The 19,786-nt window shown below is 47.4% G+C and overlaps 1 protein-coding gene across 1 annotated transcript in view; it reads left to right on the plus strand.

The window, feature by feature from the left end:
* The window catches only part of LOC123745437 (uncharacterized), a 350,652-nt gene that overhangs the window by 184,134 nt on the left and 146,732 nt on the right, over positions 1-19,786 (plus strand). The window contains exon 8 of the mRNA XM_069300596.1: positions 17,799-17,960. Within this exon, the coding sequence (XP_069156697.1) occupies positions 17,799-17,960 (162 nt within the window). The remainder of the gene's footprint in view (positions 1-17,798; positions 17,961-19,786) is intronic.

Raw genomic sequence — 19,786 nt, forward strand, 5'->3', positions numbered from 1 at the left:
AGAATCGTTTTTTCATCCAAGTACACATTTTACTGTTGCGTTAAACAGAGGCTACAGTTAAGGAATTGCGCCCAGTAAATCCTCCCCGGCCAGGATACGAACCCATGACATAGCGCTCGCGGAACGCCAGGCGAGTGTCTTACCACTACACCACGGAGACCATGATGTTCACAGTGTGAGGCAGACAACCACAGCTAACAGCACTGGTTTTGTGCATCTACAAATCCTGAAAAAGGACCTTGTGTTCCTTTGGAAAATAAACTTGTGGAAAATTATTCATATCCATGATTTAGTGACCAGGAGTCTGATAATAATAACAGTGAGGAAATCAGTAAAATCCATGATGAGGATTCAGACCTGCACACTGGGCATTCCCAAGCATACACCCAAGCATACACCATATTAGGTCAAGAGGCCTGACAGCTGAGTGGACAGCATTCAGGATTCATAGTCCTGATGTTCCGGCTTCGATCCCTGGTGGAGGTGGAAACAAATGGACATAATTTCTTTCATCTTGATGCGCCTGTTCACCTAGCAGTAAATAGGTACCTGGGAGTTAGGCAGCTGCTACAGGCTGCTTCCTGGGGGTGTGTAACAAAAAGGAGGCCTGGTCGAGGACCGGGCCGCGGGGCATGCTAAGCCCAGATATCACCTCAAGGTAACCTCAAGATAACCCTAAACCACTAGCCCATGACATGGTCAAAAGCAATGCAACCTGGGATTCAACTGAGTCCTCTATGGGTTGTGAGGCTTCAACTGAAGCCCAGTTAGATGCTTGAAGCTGACACAAATGATTTTCTGAATATTTTACTGGAATCTACTACACATAGATTACAGTTTAAGATTTAAATAAAATTAGTGCAGTGAGTTAAAAGCAACAACATTTCATCAGAGAGGATATTGCCAGTACTCTTATTTCACAGATTTGTAGGGCTTAGACACTAATAGTTTAACCACTGTAATGCGCCGAGTTTATTGTCACATTTCCCCGATGCACATAAAACCAAGTGTTCCCAAAAATTTTGTTGAGCTTTGTAAAATGATATATTCCCTTCCCTGAACACGTACATGTAAAAAAACTAAAAAATTCCACTTTGGCTCTGGGGACGTGGAGAACAGGGCGTCACGGGCTGGTCGTCTGTGTGTGAAGCTCCCAGAGGCTATCGCTCGGGCTATTCAAGCACACGAGTTGCCACAAATATATTTTCAATTATTTGTTCTATGTATTTTCAATGCTGTTTTATTTGTATTTTTTAATCGTATACAATAGAATGTTCATAATGTTCCATGGCACTGTGATACATGTGTCAGTAATGTGTTCATAATAAATGCTTATTGTCACAATATTACTTGTTAAAAATTCACTAAAATTACAATATGTACAGTTTCACACACTATTTACACAGTAACACACTGTATTACACACTCACTACTTCGAAAGTGAGTAATAATCAACGAAGTAGTCCATGGTACACAGTGCGACTTTGCTCTCATTCCACCAGGTACAGATAGATTTTCGCTTCCTGTTTCTATGTACTTGCAAGTAATGTACTCACATACACCCTTGGCTGTAGGTGGTATGTAGCCAAGCTTGTGAAGCGTAAGGTAGTCTTGAAAAGATTATAGGAAAAGATACATTTGTAAGGTAGTCTTGAAAAGATCGCTTTGTAAGGTCCCTCATTGGAAGAGATTCAGTCATTCTGGAAGAGATTCAGTCAATCAGGAAGAGCTTCAACCATTCTGGAAGAGATTCAGCTATTCGCAAAAATAGCTATGGAAAACACCACCATGGAAGCTGCTAACACTGTTCATCTATGCTACTTATATCAGATGCATCATCACTGAACCCAGAAAACTATTCATCTATGTATCATATATAAAAATTGGAGATGGCATAGGTGGGCAAGAGTGGCGCTCAAAGCTACAAGAAGATACGCTTGCTATATCGTCCTCATCGGTGCTGTATCACTTGCATCCAACCTTTGTGTTAGGTCCTTATTGTGCCTAGCTTCATCAATATCATGACCCTTATGTTCTTCAAACAATAAGGTCTGAATTTCACCGACAGAGAACGATCTTTCAACACCATGTCAGACGAGTGTTTGGGAGCCAGAGGCGCGTGCGTCACCCATGGTTGCTCACTCAGTACTAACCTACCCAGCAGCCCTAGGGTAGTCTGGGAATTTTTTCCAAGATGGCTGTCTCTCACTGGAGGTCTCAAGAGTCCATTTCGTACACAACCTACAGCGCACATGTTTTGTATGGGTACGAAATATTCAAAGGATGTTTTCTCGGTTGGCACAGTTTCCCACCGACCGAGTTTTCTCGGTTGGCGCAGCACAGTGGTTAAATCCAACATATGATAACTGCATTATAAGGGTTAATTTCACCATAAAGCTCTATAATTTTTGCCATGTTCTGTCTTTTCTGAATCTTTCAATGTCTTCGATAAACTGTTTAGTAGTTTCCCAAATAAGATTTCCCAAAAATTCCCAAACAAATTTACCTACCCGAAACGCTGCGCGTGCTAGTGGCTTTACAAGACTGTAATTACCATATTTGTATCCTCACATTCCTTATGTACATTCTTGTATATGCATAAATAAATAAATAAATAAAAATAATAAATAAAGAAGTGTGGAAACACTTGCTTCTCAACCTCATTTCTGGGGCTCCTTTGGCTCCCCGGAGGTATCCGAGCTGATATGAATGTATTAGATCCTGGCATCAGTCAAGCGAATGTAGTTCTTAGGCCTACCGAGGACCATGAGCCAGACCCTGGCCCCCTTCAGAGAGGCATGAGGAGCAATGGCCTATAGAAACCCCCATGTGGTTGGAGGCATTCTATGTCTGCCCTCGACTGGGTCAAGCACCCAGAAAGGTAAGCGCCCCAAAACAAACCTCTATTCTGGTGAAAATATTGTTACCGAAAGCCGAACTAGTGGACAGACCTCCCCAAATGAAAACGAGCAAACGAGCATGACGTCACCACATCGCTGCAATCTGTACAAACTCCCTCCCTTCCCGGGAGAGAAATTGGAAGCCCCAGACCCCCGCGCCGGCTATCCACCCTGCAGTTCTGTGGCTGATGTGAGGCTGGCAAAGTTGTGCAACTCTGGCTCCTAATTTCCAGTCTTGTGCCTTGTGGTATGGTGCTGTACTTGGTGGTGCGCGAGCTAGGAGTATATTCACAAGTACTCGTGCTGCATATGCCTAGGGTCACCTTCCCTAGGTGCCACCTTCCAAAGGACCTTTATAAGGTCTTTTGCTGCTTGGGGATTGGCCACCCTTAGAGTCAGCTGGGGGGTTTCATTCACCCCTGTTTGCCTCTGGGTTGGGGGTAGTATTTGTAACCGGTTGGGGCGCAGGGTACTGTGCAGCTAGTTGTCACCTCTCATAGTGGCCGGCTCTGTTCCGCTTGGATACGTTGTTCTCTTGTGAGTTTTTCTTTTAATTTTATTTTCTTGCCTGGTGTTGGGGGTGGGGGGTTTGCCCCTTGATTTTGTTCTCACCCAATTGTATCTTGGTGGTCCCCCGCTAGGCCGCCATAAATGTACACGTCCAGTGGGGCAGCTATGACTGCTGTTTTGTTGGCAATTTTGTGCGCCGGTTAGCAGTATCCTGCCTGGGCTTCCCTTAGGGTGAGTTCCATCTAAGGGCCCATGGGAAACTCCACAGGGATGTGTGGATCTGATGGCTGTGACCCCCTGGGTCCTCGTTCACCTTGTGCGAGTTTGAGGGTTGCTCGGTCGCCTTGTTTCTGGGAGACCCTCACCGTTTCTGCCTCCGTCATGCTGTCTGTTGGGTCGGTGACACCTTCGACCTAGAGTCCTGCGAATTTTGTTGCTTGATTGTGACTCAGTTCACCCAGTCCAATGATGACACTGTTCAGGTGCAGGCAGCACAGGCATTGCATGCTCATTTTAGGTTGCTGCAGTGCTCTAGATTCGTGGCTAATCCGGAAGCCCTGAGGCTGCCTCGTTTTGGTTATAGGGACCCGGACTTGGGGGTGTTAGTAGCCTCGACTTTGTCCGTACCCCCTCTAGTCCTTCCCCTGCTGTGGTTCGTTCTGGTCTATCCAACCCCTGCTTCTGGCTCCGAAATGTCTGAGGGTTTCGGAGTCGGGGGCAGTGTTTAGTTGGTCTGGAGACTCAGGCGGTCTCAGGGGATGCCCCTTCTGGGGTGGCGAGGGAGGCATTCGAGCCGGTTCCTCCTACCGAAGCATCTAGGTCTGACCAGTGGGCCTCTTTCCTTCCTATTTTCCGGCTGCTCCGGTCTTTCCTTTTGAGGCTGGGGCTTTGGGGAACGGCTCGGCCCCGGGTCCTGATGTGGATGTTTCCGGAGCTGGGGGATGCCTTGACTTGGGGGCCTTGGGCCCTGTTGGATCCCACTTGGGTTTTTGTACCCACTGAGTGGGGCTTGTTGTTACAGGGAGTGGGGTTTTCCTTCCCCCCCCCTCTCCATGTACAAGTTGAGTTCGGTGTCAGCCCATCCCTGGGTTCAGTTCCGTGTCCCTTCAGGTCCGTCGGTCCTGTCCTTCCAAAGGTTTTCGACTTCCCGCATCCTGCCTTATAAGGTGTGAGACGCCATTGCGACTTGCCTCCTGCATGACCCGGATTACGCCTCCTTAATGAATCTGTCTTCATTCAGGTTTGGATCTTCGTTTCCTTAACCCTTTAAGTGCGCAAGACATCATATGATGTGTTCAGTGACTTGCAGTAACTTGTGCTCCACATCATATGATGTATTGGAGTACTACGCAAGATTTAAACGGCCGGCGGATACACGGGGTTCACCACACCTTCATCAGGGCTCTTGTAAACAGACGCCATTTTTTTTTTTAAATCGTGGGCCAAATTCCCGGGAGTGAGAGCCTCAGAAGTGAGTGAGCCACCAAGTCTGGTGCACGTAGCATGAGCTCACAGCACTGTTAACCAGCTTGTGACCACAGTATTGCCTAAAAATACCAAAATATATATGTACATGCTATTATTTAGCGATGATAGTATTACAGAAGACCCTTGACTGATAAAAAGACCAGGATTCTGATAATAGCAGGATTGTTGTGATAATTAGCGCTGTAGTGGGAGGAGTAATCTTGGTGGGGAGGGAGGTAGCATTGTCTGCTGACTCTGTGTGACCACCTTTTACTGTCTGGACTCACTATACCAGCTTAGTTGTTCGCTATGGTGAACAAAACATGCAGATACTTATATATAACGTCTGTATATAAAAGCAAAAATAGTATGGTGGGAGGAGAATGGTGGTGAGTCAGGTGAGGTGAGGGAGGGAGGGTGTGGCAGCCAGTGATGGGCTGCCACTGGCTGCCACTGCCACTCAGCATGCCAACTTAGTGGTTTGTTATAGTGAACACGAATGTAGATACTTATATATAATGTGTATATACAGTACAGTGTAATAACAGAGTGTGGGGGAGAAGCCATTTTGGTGATGGGTGTGGCAGCATCTGCATGATTTGACATGTTGGTAGGGGTGGTCACTATGCTCTTTGGGCATTATACCGGCTTAGTTGAACAGTTATGGTGAACAAAACATGTAGATACTTATATATAACGTCTGTATATAGGGTAATAACACCACAAACAGTATTGTTGGGGGTGAAATTTTAGTGTCTGACCTTGAATGTGTGAGGGAGGCAGCCGCCACCTGACTGTGTGTAGCGACGTCTCTTAGTGCTTGAACTAACTATATCAACTTAGTTGTACAGTTGTGGTGAACAAAACATGCAGATATCTATATATAGCATTTGTATATAGTGAATAAAAGCAAAAACAGTATTGTGGGAGGAGAATGTGGGTGAGTCAGATGAGTTGAGGGAGGGAGGAAGTAGCAGCCAGCGGTGGACTGCCACTGCCACTCAGCATGCCAACTTAGTGGTTTGTTATGGTGAACACGAATGTAGATACTTATATATAACATCTGTATATAGTGAATAAAAGCAAAAACAGTATGGTGGGAGGAGAATGTGGGCGAGTGAGGTGTTGAGGGAGTGAATGGCAGCGAGTGGCTGACTGGTGTGTGGCAGTCACTCCTTGTTGCTTTTTGACTCATAATAGCAACTTAGTGGTTCGTTATGGTAAACAAAACATGCAGATACTTATATATAACCTGTGTATGTAGTGTAATAACTGACAAAGTATTTGTTCACTGTTTGATGAACATAATTGAATCAACAATATGCACACCATATATTTGAGTTCAGTGATGATTCACTCATTTTATTATATAAATATATCACACTACACACTATTGAATAATATTACAGCAAAGAAACTACGAAAAATCAATCAGACACATTGAAATAATTAGGTAATTATCTCTTTGTGGCCACTCCTGCCTGACAGCTGGCGAGCAACAGACTGTCTGGGACGCACACTGAGTCAGCGCCTGTTTTCTGTGGGGAGCCCCTATGGCTCCCTGGAGCTTATCGGGCTAATGTATGTTATATTAGACCAGGACATTAGCTAAGGAGTTCAGACCTACCAGGGACCATAGTATAGTGCATATCGTTGACATGGCTTTGTTGTACTGCCTACAAAGTTCAACAACATGTGTACCATTTTCATGCTTCCAAATGATCTCTTGTTTTTCCTCTATTGTCATCCTCACATTCACTTTCTTGCCTTGGTCAAATGACCAAAAATCCAACAAAACACTGAAAATCCTGGTGAAGAATTGAGGCGGGATAGTCACTAGGTGCGAGGCACTGGTAAACTGAGGGGCGATCGCCGTACCACCACACGTTAGGTCGGTCTGTATGCGTATCAACACCCTCGCCTTCCAAGGCAAATTTTCTTAGGAAATCCTGCTCGTATTCCGAAAAACTCATATACAGGGACACTCATATTCCGAGGTACCACTGTACTGCCCTTGGGGCTTTGGGCCTCCTTCCACAAGTCACCTCTGGATCTACCCCCGCTGTGCCGATTTCTGCTCGGTTTTTGGCCACCCTTGGAGTCAGCTGGGGTGGGATTTTTTCTTGCTCCTGTTTGTTTCTGGTAGGGGGGTAGTTTTTGTCATTGGCAGGGGCATGGGGTACTGCACAGCTAGTTTTCACCTATAACAGCGGCTGGCTCTGTTCCGACTGGGTATGTTGTCCTCTTGCGGGGTTTTTCTTTTGTTTTTGTTTTGTTTTGCCTGGTGGGGGAGGGTCTGCCGTTGTGGTCTCCCATTGCTGTTTTTGGGGTATATATATTTGTCACTCTGTTGGTGGTCCTTACTGCTTGGCCCCCGTGAGTGGACACATTCCAGGGGTTCAGCTTCTAGAAGTTTGATTGGTAGACTTGGGCGAAGGTTCGCAGTACCCTATCTGGGCTTCCTTTAGCATGTAACCAAGGCTGAGGGTCCTGGAAAACTCCACGGGGGCTACGTGGTCCGATGGATGTGACCCTTGAGTCCCCCCTTGCGTCTTGCGAGTTTGAAAGTTGCTCTGTCCCCTTGTCTCGGGGTGACACTCATTGGTTTTGCCTCCACCATGCTACCTGTTGGGTCGGTGATTGTTTTGACCCGGAGTCATGCGACGTGTATTGTCTGTATGTCATCCAGTTCACCCAAGCCTCTAATAGTGATTTGCAGGTGCAGGCAGCTACGGCGTTGCATGCTAGATTTAGGTTGCTGCAACGCGCTCGGTTGGTTGCGACCCCGGATGCTCCGAGACTGCCCTGTTTTGGTTATAGGGTCCTGGACTTGGGGGTGGGAGTCGCTTCGGCTCTGGTTCCGTCCGCCCCTCCTAGTCTGGCTCTGAAGCGTATGAAGGTTTCGGAGTCAGGGCAGAGTCTAGTTGGTGTTGAGACTCGGGCGGTCTCAGGAGTGTCCCCTTCAGGGGTTGCGGCAGAGGCATTTGAGCCTGGTCCTTCTGACAGAGCTTCTGGATCTGGCCAGTGGGCCCCCTTCGTTCCTGCTTTTTTGGCAGCTCCCATCATTTCTTTAGAGGTGGAGAGTTTGGAGAACCTCGCTCGAGTCCTCAGGGCGAGGTTCCTGAGGTTGGGGAGGGGTTGGCTTGGGGGGCTTTGGGCCCTGTTGGACCCCGCCTGGGGTTTTCAGCCCTCCGAGCAGGGCTTGGTGTTACAAGGAGAGGGGTTCTCTTTCGCTCCCTCCGTGTACGAATAGGATTTGGTGTCCACCCCTCCCTGGGTTCGGTTCTGTGATCCCGCAGGTAATCGGTTCCGTCCTTTCAGAGGTTTCTGGCTTCCCGCATCTCATCTTCTGAGGTGAGGGAAGCCTTGACGGCTTACCTCCTGCGTGACCCGGATTATTCCTTCGTGATGTATCCGCGTTCCTTCGTGTACGGCTCTGCTGGTTCGTACTGGGTTCGTTATGAAGTTCCAGAGTCGTCCTGGTTGGCAGACTGCCCTCTTTTTTTCATTGGAGGCTTTGCACACGTTCTGTCCATCCTGCATGCTTAAGTGGCGAGAGACTCAGTCTGCATTTCAGGTTTTCCTGAGGGGGCGACTTCGAACATCTCGATGCTTGTTTGTTCGCCCCTGCCCTTCCGCGGGATGTTGGTGTCATGCAGCTTCACGTGCAGGTTCCTTCCCTTTCTGCTGCCTTGGAGGTGGAAGACTTGTGTACTCGTGGCCTGCTTCTTTTGCCCTGTGGTTGTTTTCTCTCCTTGAGCTGTCCTCTGACTGGCTTGAATTGGATGTTGGGGCGCTTAGGGCCACTGCCAGGTCCAGTGTATGGCCTCCGTGGTACGGGCGTTGTCTGCTTTGCTGAAGCTCTTTGCGCCAATCCTGCAGGATGCGGTTTCGCAGTTCTATGTGTCTCGCCTTGCGTGTCGGCAGGCGGTGCTGGCTTCTTCCTTAGAATCCGCTTAGATTTAGGAGGCCTGGTTGACGACCGGGCCGCGGGGATGCTAAGCCCCGGAAGCACCTCAAGGTAACCACCTCAAGGTAGACCCTGACTCTTCGGTTGTCTTCTCCTTTTTGTCTGTTGCTGTTTGCTGAATCAACTGTGGTGCAGTACCTGCAGGTGGCCTCAGTTAGTTGTCGGCCTATGTCAGTTGTTATTGCTCCAGGGGGCTCGTGGGGGACCTTCCCGGAAAAGTGTTGCTAGGGCTCGGGGTTCATCTTGTTGTGGTAGGCCATTGGTGCTGGATTCGGGGCAGGCGCAGCCTACGGTTCCGGCTGTTTCTAGTCGGCGTGGGGATCGCCCTATTCGCCACTTAGGTTCTCGCAAGGTGCGTCAGCCCTTTCACGGTTCGTCCCATTGACGGGGCGATGGGGAGGCGGCTTGCGCCTGGTCCCACGATTCGTGGGCTTTTCAGGTTGTTTTGTTCAGCCTGTGGTGGCTTTGGGTGGCTCCTCCTCCCTTGGAGGGTTCAGGTCTGGCGGGGCAGGCCTCTTCTGCGCTCTGTCGGGTCATCTCGGAGTGGGTTCGCCTGGGGGTGGTCGAAACAACGACGTCCCTCGTAGAGGCCTCGTAGCCTGGTGGATAGCGCGCAGGACTCGTAATTCTGTGGCGCGGGTTCGATTCCCGCACGAGGCAGAAACAAATGGGCAAAGTTTCTTTCACCCTGAATGCCCCTGTTACCTAGCAGTAAATAGGTACCTGGGAGTTAGTCAGCTGTCACGGGCTGCTTCCTGGGGGTGGAGGCCTGGTCGAGGACCGGGCTGCGGGGACACTAAAGCCCCGAAATCATCTCAAGATAACCTCAAGATAACCTCCCTCAGGTGGGTTTCCCACCTGTTTCCGGTCCCGAAACGGGACTGCGTGGACCTCTGGTTCATTCTGGACTTGTCCCGTCTGAACCCGTGGGTTTATTGCTCCTTCCGGATGACTACTCTATCCCAGGTCCGTCTTCTATTGGAGTTGGGTGCTTGGATGGTGTCCCTGGACCTCAAGGACGTGTATTGGCACGTCCCGGTTCATCTGAGGTTCAGGGACTGGCTCGGTTTTGTTGTGGGGCATTAAGGTTACTGCTTTTGTTGTCTTCCCTTCGGGCTGAATCTGGCACCTCACGTTTTCACCAGCCTTACTTGTGTCGTGGTATCCCGCCTGCATCTGTTAGGTGTTAAGGTTTTGGCCTATCTCGACGGTTGACTGGTTTGAGCTCCCAGGCAGTCCGCGTGTCTGCTCGCCAGGGATTTGGTTCTTTCCCAGCTCGCCGGGTTCGAGTTCTTGGTGAACTGTAGGAAATCCCATCTGTTTCCCTCTCAGGTTTAGTCTTGGCTGGGTCTGGTTTGGGACGCTCGCACCGCTTCCTTGTCTCTGCCTCCAGCGGCTCTGCTTCGCCTGTGGTCTCGCCTTCATCTGTTTCTGAGGGGTTAGCGGGTCACGCAGTGGTTACTCGAGTTTTTGCGGGAGCCTGAACTTTGCAATGATGGTGTACCCGCCGGGTCGGGTGTAGCTTCGTTGGCTGTTCTTGTTCCTTCAGGGACGTCTCTTCTGTCTCTCTCGCGACCATTGGGTTCAGCCACCGGGGGCTTTGCGTCAGTTGCTTCATCACCGGCTTCCTCTTCGGGTTTTTCGGGGTTGAGTGGCTTGGCGCCTACCCGAGCCCTCTCTCGATATGTTTATGGACAGATCGTCTCTTGGCTGGGGCTTTGTGACCAGTGCTCACCAGGCTGGCCTGGGGCAGTGAGGTCCGTCCTTCCATCCGGGTCATAGCACGGTCAGGGAGTTCGCAGCAGTGTGGATGTCGCTCCGGAGGGTTCGACTCGCTCGTGGATCGACGATCCGGCTCCATCTGGACTGCTCCCCGGTGGTTCATTGCCTGAACCAAGGGGGTTCGATGCAGTCCTTAGCTCTTTGGGGCTGGTCGCTTCGGGTGACTCGTCTGCTGAGTTCTCGGGGTTTGGCTCTCTTGGCGGTTCACGTCTGGGGGGTGTCGAACGTCCTGGCGGACAACCTGTCTCGTTTCCCTCCCCTTTCTATGGAATGGATGGTCAACACTGACTCTTTTCGTTGGCTGTGCCAGATGTTTGGGATTCCGGACGTAGACCTATTTGCGTCGGCGTGGTCAAGGCATCTCCCGGTATACGTGGCACCCTTCCCTGACTGCGAGGCCGTTGGGGTCGACTCCTTCAGGCAGGACTTTGCGAGGTGGGGTTGCCTGTACCATTTTCCCCTGGTTCAGCTGTTGCTCCAGGTCCTGGCTCGCTTGGAGACTTGCCAGGGAACAGTTATCCTTCTGGCTCCTTTGTAGCCGGCCCAGCCTTGGTTTCAGGTGCTGCTTGCTTGGTGTCCAAACCCGAGGATCTTCCCGCGGCCTTCCCGACTTTTTCAGTGGATCGGTTCAACCCGGTACGAAGCATGTTTGGTCTTCTCTTCAAGTCTTTGCATCTGGGGTTTTTGACTCGGGTTTATCATCCCCTTGTATGGTGCTCAGGTGGCTTCGTTGTTGGTCTCCCACCTGCGTGCTTCGTCTCGGCGACAGTATGAAGTTTCCTGGTAGTCCTTCTGGTTCTTCTTATCACTGAGTAGGTATTCTTTAGTCTCTGATAGAGTTCTGTCCTTTCTCTCTTGGTTGTTCTAGGACAGTCATCTTATGCCCAATACTGTCGCCTCGTATCGTGCGGTGCTGGCGGAGCTGCATCAGCTAGCTTTCGGTGTTGATGTTACTTCAGCCCCGTTTCGCAAGCTGTCTCGGGCATTGTTTCACCTCCGGCCTGCTCATGCACCTCCTGAGCCGTCCTGGTCTTTGGACCGGGTGCCCTCGTTTCTCTCTTCTCCTCGGTTTGTTGTGGCCCCTTCCGTTCGAGATTGTTTTTATAAAGCTCTTTTCCTGTTGGCATTAGCCTCTGAGGGTCGGGTCTGGGAGTTTTATGCTCTCCTCCGGCGCAGGGGTTTCTGCTCCTTCGATCCTGGTGGTCGTTTTATTCAGTTGCAGCCGTCTCCTTCTTTTCTGGCGAAGAATGAAACAGCTGCATTTCGGAGGGGGCCTTGGGTTGTTGATGCGTGGTCTGGCTCTCTGCCTTTATTTGCGCTTCACGGCTTCGGTGGTCGGGGATGCGTTTTGGGTTGACCCAGTTTATCTACATCCCTGTTCCCAGGCTCAGGTCTCTCAGGTTGTCCGCAGGGTTATTAACACTTTCGCGCTCCGGCGAATAGAAAAAACTTTCCCCTTGTGCGCGCGGCGTTTCGGGCGATCGAGCGGCAACATTTAAAAGTGTATACTCTTGTCACTGTCCTGACGTTAATTTTCGATGTATGTATTTCATTTTTGTAACTATGTGTTCGCAATAGAATGTTCTAGAAGAACATAAGTATAAAATGTCACCAAAACATAAGTTAGATCAGCACCAAATAAAAAAAGTATTCACTCAATTTAACGGCCTATATGGGGCTGTACCCTGGTCGTTATTTCCGGAGCTCCGTTATTTCCGAAGTTAAGTCGGGTCGGGTAATTTTTTAAGTAACATTCAGGTAGGTTATATTTTATACTGTATAACTAAAATTAAATAAAGTTCATTGCGTAATTGCGTTCCAATTTAGTGCCACGCCGATGATTAAGCCAGCTGGTGGCTGCTGCATGGATGATGTGTGAACACGGTCTGATCAAGTCCAGATGGGTGGGAAAAAATTGGTTCATTCCTTTGTATTGCAAAATATTTTATGTATCAATCAGTGATTGTTAATATTTTCTCAATAAAATTTTAGATATGTGTTTTGTTTTCCCCTGAACAGTGCAGGTAATGTATTTTTAATGTTATGACACAGGTTGTGGTGGCCAGGCCATAACAATGGTGATCGAGCCTTGTCACTGAGAGCTAGCCAAGACGAAATATTTTGAGCTCACCTTTTCTCTGCTAATGATATAATATACATTTGCAGAAATTAATATGTAGCTTTTGTTGAAAAAAAAAAATATGTTGAAATACTATAATAAAATTGGTAAATTGACTTACTTTTAATGAAGCTGAAGATTAAGAAGCTGTGAAGATTACGTCATCCTCTGCAGCGCTTGTTTTATATTGTTCAGGACTGTATACAGGGTACATACAGTATGTACACTTATTTTCAGGCATTCATTTCACACAACAGCTAGCCTTACTACTAATGAGTTAGTAATTCTAATTAGAATTAGAACTCACATGAGTTCTAATTCTAATTCACAATTGAAAATTATTTCTACTGTATATTTACACTGTACAGTATCTTTTTGTCAAGGCTTAAATAATCATTAACACTTACAATACTGTACTCTATCAACACTCTTTACACTAATTTATATGCCTTTCAATCATATTTTATATCGTTAGTGGAGGCTGCACGACTTTTGATGAGAATTCAGCATCGGTAGGTGCAGCATAGCTTGCAGAGCATTCGTTGCCGGCGGAGGCTGCACGACTTGTCGATGGGAATTCAGTATCGGCGGGTGCAGCATAGCTTGCAGAGCATTCGTTGCCGGCGGAGGCTGCACAACTTATCGATGGGTGCAGCATAGCTTGCAGAGCATTCGTTGCCGGCGGAGGCTGCACAACTTATCGATGGGTGCAGCATAGCTTGCAGAGCATTCGTTGCCGGCGGAGGCTGCACAACTTATCGATGGGTGCAGCATAGCTTGCAGAGCATTCGTTGCCGGCGGAGGCTGCACAACTTATCGGCGGGTGCAGCATAGCTTGCAGAGCATTCGTTGCCGGCGGAGGCTGCATGACTTGTTGATGGGAATTCAGCATCGGCGGGTGCAGCATGGCTTTCAGAGCATTCGTTGCTGGCGGAGGCTGCACAATGTGTCAATGGGAATTCAGCATCAGTGGGTGCAGCATAGCTTGCAGAGCATTCATTGCTGATGGAGGCTGCACGACTTGTTGATGGGAATTCAGCATCGGAGGGTGCAGCATAGCTTGCAGAGCATTCGTTGCCGGCGGAGGCTGCACGACTTGTCGATGGGAATTCAGCATCGGCGGGTGTAGCATAGCTTGCAGAGCATTCGTTGCCAGCGGAGGCTACACAACTTGTTGATGGGAATTCAGCATCGGCGGGTGCAGCATGGCTTGTAGGGCACTCGTTGCCAGCGGATGCTGCATGACTTGTTGAATTCCCAGTGGGTGCTTTCACACACTGTTGAAATTATAAATTTATCTATTTTTGTCTGAATCTGATTTTCTCGGGCTAATATTCTGAGACATTGCTCTCAGCTGCGCGAGTTCACAGTAAACAATGCGGTCACATGGCCAGGCGCAGTACATTCTAGGTCCATGGGGAAAAAAAATACCTATTGCCTATACTATAAAAGGTATTTAATAAGAAAACAAAGAATTTTGCTTAACCCTTAAACTGCGCATGGCGTATATATACGCCCTGAGTAACATGTCCCACGGTGCGCATGGCGTATATATACGCCATAGGGTGCCAGGCCTGATTCAAATGGCCCGCGGCTATACGGGGTTCACAGTAGCTTCCTCAGGGCTCTTGTAAACAGATGCCATTTAAAAAAAAAATCGTGGGCAATATTCTCAGGTGTGAGAGGCACAGTACTGTTGGAGCAACCAAGGCCGGCGCACACAGCATGAGCGAACAGCATTGATGTTCAGCTTGTGACCACAGCATCGCCGAAAAATGTCAAAATAAATATATAATTGTTATTATTTAGCGATGACAATATTACAGATGACCAATGACTGATATAAACAACCAGGGTTGTGATAATAGCAGGAATGTTGTAATAATTAGCGCTGTGGGAGGAGTGATGCTGAGAGATGGAGGGAGACAGCATCGTTTACTGACTGTGTGGCTACCTGTTATTGTTTGCATTCACCATACCAGGTCAGTGGTTCTCTACGGTGAACACAAATGTAGATACTTATATATAATGTGTGTATTAGTGTAATAACAGCAAAAGTATTATGCTGGGAGGAGCCATATGGGTGACGGAGGTGACGTCGTCTGCACGATTTGTCTGGCTGTTTAGAGGGTGGCCACTATGCTCTTTGGGCGCATTACAAGCTTAGGTGTACAGTTACGGTGCATAAAACATGTAGATACTTATATATAATATGTGTATATAGGGTAATAACACTGCAAAAGATATTGTTGGGGGAGAAAGTTTAGTGCGTGTGACCTTGAAAGAGTGAGGGAGCCGCCAGCCGCCATCTGTGTATAGCGACGACTCTTAGTGCCTGAACTAACTATATCAGCTTAGCTGTACAGTTGTGGTGAACAAAATATACACATACTTATATATAACGTCTGTATATAGTGTAATAACACCACAAATGGTATTGTTGGGGGAGAAAGTTTAGTGCGTGTGTTGAGGGAGTGGCAGCGAGTGGCTGGCTGGTGTGTGGCGGTAACTCCTCGTTGCTTTTCGACTCTCAATACCAACTTAGTGGTTCGTTATGGTGACCAAAACATGCCAATACTTATATATAACCTGTGTATAGAGTGTAATAGCAGCAAAACTATTTGTTTATTGTTTTATAAACATAATAATTGAATCACTAATATGCACATCATACTTTTGAGTATAGCGATTATTAACCACTTTTATTATATAAATATATTACAATACACACTATTGAATAATATTACTGCAAAAAAACTAAGAAAAAATCAATCGGAGACATTGAAACAATTTGGTAATAATATCTTTGTGGCAACTCCCATCTGTCAACGCGGGTGACGCTGACCGGGTCTGACGACCGCTCTGTCAACGCCCACTTTTTGCCAGACTTCCTCGGTCAATTGCGCCCAAAATATGTCACCTACGATTTTTTTTTATTTTCTCCGTGCTCAGGGGACACAAATTAACATGTTTAGAAGACGAAAGAATTTTTTTGAATTTTTTTTTTTCTTGCGCACAGGGGTGTAAATGTCCCAAGGACCCCTGAGCAGTGTAAGGGTTAATAACAATTGTTTTAAAATATTTTATTAATAATAATTTAGAATTTTCTTCATAAAACTGAATCATTTTAAGAGAAAGTTAAGATTTAATATACAAGATCGAGGTCAGTGGCCTGGTCGCCATGTGAGGGGCTGTCGATGCCAAAACAAACCCAATACCGACCGTCAGTAATATCGACCACCAGACCGGTATACGAGGCTCCAGATACCGATCTCCCAAACCGGTCGTTATTACCGGCCGATCGGTATAAAAGAGGTCGTTAAATTGAGTGGATACTGTGCGTCGATCACTAGCCGTGAGCGCCAGACAGCAACGAAATGTTTCAACTATCTTCGGGGTTGTAAACTCCACACTTGTCCTACAGGGTTAATTTTGGTATCACTGAAATCGCAATAAAATTCTCTACACGGACATATGCATATAAATATAGAATCAATGTCGCAGCCCACCTACAAGAGTGTGGAAAGTGGCCGAAGTGTTACCCGCGGTGGCATATCGGCGAAACCTGCATTGAAAAGTGTATATTCAATTCACTGTCCTGACATTATTTTTCAATGTACGTATTTCATTTTTATACCAATGTGTTCGCAATAGAATATTCTAGAAGAACATAAGTATAAAACGTCACATAAGGATGCGTTTGACCGGCAACAAATAAAAAAACTATGTCGATTATACTCGTTGTGTCAATGATACAATTGTTTTACCACGATGATTCACTGCCATGCCGTTCTCCCAATTAAGCTCTTCGGCTATTAGATAAAACGTAAATTTCATGGTGAACATAAGTAAGCTATCCCCAAGTAGATCGGATAGAAATTGGAATTTATACAAATATTTTTTCTCGAGACTCCAGCCGGAGTCACCCATGCGGACACAAGAGAAAACTTGGTGACGATGTCCGGCGCCACCCCTGGGTGAAAGTGTTAATCTAGCCAGCCTGCGGTTTATCCCCGTGCCCCACGACGTGCGTAAGCTTGATGCTTTAGCTGCAGTCTTTGGCAACATATCTTGGGTTGACATTCGGGCGCGAGGTTTTTTGGAGGTCGAACAGGGTCCTGGTTGCTCGCTACCTGGTGAATATTCTGGGGCCAGGTAGGGTCTGCGTTGCCTTGGGTCGGCTGTGGCAACCAGTTGTCTCGACTTCGTGTTGAGGAGTGAAGACGAACCGCCACTCGGGTAAGTCCCTGTTTTCCTTTGGGTAGTTAGCTCCGGGGAGCCAACGGGGCTTCCCCCAGAAAACTAGCATTGAATGTAATGAAACTCCATTTTCTGGGTGAGTCCCGGAGGCTCCCCAGCATCCCTCCCTCCCTCCATTCGGCGGTGTTTTTCGCGTTTTTTGGACATCCAGCCTAAGAACTGTAGGTTGGGTCGCCGGCAGATTGGTCTGGGGCTCCCCCTCCTCCTCCCGGGGAGGGGTGGGGTGCGCAGACAACGGCGCGGCGACGTGATGACATCATGCTAGTTTGCTAATTTTCGTTTGTTCGGCTTTTGGTCACAATACTTTTACCAGAATAGGGATCTGTTTTGGGGCGCCTACCTTCCTGGGTGCCTGTCCCGGTTGATGGCAGACATAGATTGCTCCCAACCTCAGGGAGGGGGTCTCTATAGACCATTGCTCCTCTTGCCTCTCTAGAGGGGGCCAGGTTCTGGCACGTGGTCCCCGGTAGGCAAGAACTCCATGCATTAACTGATGCCAGAAAGATATACATATCCATTCAGCCTGGATAGCTCCGGGGAGCGTCTGGGACTCACCCAGAAAATGGCGTTTCATTATATTCAATGCTGGTTTTTGTGTTTAGCAGTTAATTTTGTTCGGTAAGTAGTTCCCAACAATAGCAAATTAAGTTATTTAAGTTTCCTGCATTTGTTTCAGCATATGCCCTAGAGTTATCTGTTTCAAACTTTTAACAAATTTAACTTTTCACCCCTGGTAAAATTTTAAGTTCTGTATCATATATAAAATTGACATACTTACCTCACTCCTTAGGTGCAGATGTTCAGTGTGATGGATGTGGTGTGATCTACCATGGTCAGTGTGTTGACTTAGGCAATGCCGACCCCCCTCCGTGTTGGCTTTGCCTCACATGCGAACAGCTGGGACTGAGGGCCTCGACGCACCATGATCCTCAGCACCATAGCAGGCGTAGAGGTAAGTCCAGGTAATGACTGGTTGGATTTCTCTTTTTGATATTATTTAAATCTAAGGAATACTATATATATATATATATATATATATATATATATATACAGGCATACCTCAGAATAAGAGTTTAATCCGTTCCTGGAGACACCTCGCCTTCCGAAAACTCGCATTCCGAAGTTAATTTCCCCATAAGAAATAAAGGGAAATGAATTAATCCGTTCCTGACTACCCCAAAAACCCCACATCAAACTAAATTTTTATACCTAATTTACCTAATTCATCTAAATAAACCTACAAAACTGTGTTCCAGTTATTACTTACCTTGCTGTCGAGTGCTGTAGGCGTATGGAAGATGGTGAGGAGGGGGGAGGAGGAGAGGAGTTACTGTTTGGAAGGGGAGTCCCCTTCCATAATCACATCACATAACCCCATGCCTTGTAACACTATGGATACCACTTCTCTTTCTAAATTTTTCAAACCAGCCCCTGCTTGCCTTAAACTCTTTCTTATCTGCATCACTCGTTGCAGGGGTATTCTTTAGAAGGTCTTCGTGCAACACCCTGGCTTTCTCACAAATAATGGCCTCCGAAACACTATCACCCCTCAACTCCTTGTCGTGTATCCAAATTAATAACAACTTTTCCACTTCTTCAAGTATTTGTGGTCTTTTGTTTCGTTATTGTTCTTACTCCTTTTGCCACTTTAGCACCCATAATCTTATTTTTCTTCTTAAGTAAAGTGCATATTGTTGATGTGGCTTTGTTGTACTGCCTACAAAGTTCAACAACACGTGTACCGTTCTCATGCTTCCGAATGATCTCTTGTTTCTCCTCTATTGTCATCCTCACATGAGCTTTCTGGCCTTTATCCTTACCACTGGCTTTCTTGGGACCCATGGTGAGATATATAATAACAAATTGTATAGACAAATCACCAAAAATCCAACAAAACACTGAAAATCCGCGAGAAGAGTTGATGTGGGGGTAGTCACTGAGCGCAAGACAATGGTAAACTGAGGGGCGGCGGGGCAGAGGGGCGACGATCGCCGAACCACCACGCGCTAGGTCGGCTGTACGCGTATCAACAAACTCGCGTCCAAACTCGCCTCCCGAAGTAACCATCGCCTTCCGAGACAAATTTTTGGAGTAAATACACCTCGCCTTCCGAAAACCTCGCATACAGGGACAATCGCATTCCGAGGTACCACTGTATATATATATATATATATATATATATATATATATATATATATATATATATATATATATATATATATATATATACAGAGCACCACTTGGTTTCCGAACTTTAGTTATCTGAAACTTCCAGTTTCCCGATTGGGGTTGGGGAGTCATGCTACCCGAACAAAGTTCGGGTAGGAAGGGGTCCGCCAAGCGTCACGCCGGCTTGTGGTGGTGGGTGGGCGATGGTCCAGTTTGCCCACTGTGACTTCACAGATTCACGGCCTATTATTCCTATTATTTTGAATTGCCATAAGGCTGGAATGTTCATTCTGTGCTTTTGTTTTACATATCTGCACAATCAAGAAACATCTGTGCACCATGTTGGCTCCAAATGCACGCATTGCGTCAGTGATGGCTGACTGGTGGGTGGATGGACGATGGAGCTTAGGTGGGAGGCAGTATGAATGAGGGGGGGGGGGGGGAGAATCAGTGAGAGAGGGGGGGAGAGAGATGCTAGGAGGGAGGGGGAGGTAGGGAGAGATGTTAGGAGGTAGGGAGAGATGCTAAGAGGGAGGGGGAGGTAGGGAGAGATGCTAGGAGGTAGGCAGGAAGGGATGCAAGTAGTGAGAATTAGGGAGGGAAAGGCAG

This window comes from Procambarus clarkii, chromosome 44, assembly GCF_040958095.1.
Source record: "Procambarus clarkii isolate CNS0578487 chromosome 44, FALCON_Pclarkii_2.0, whole genome shotgun sequence".
Lineage (NCBI taxonomy): Eukaryota > Metazoa > Arthropoda > Malacostraca > Decapoda > Cambaridae > Procambarus > Procambarus clarkii.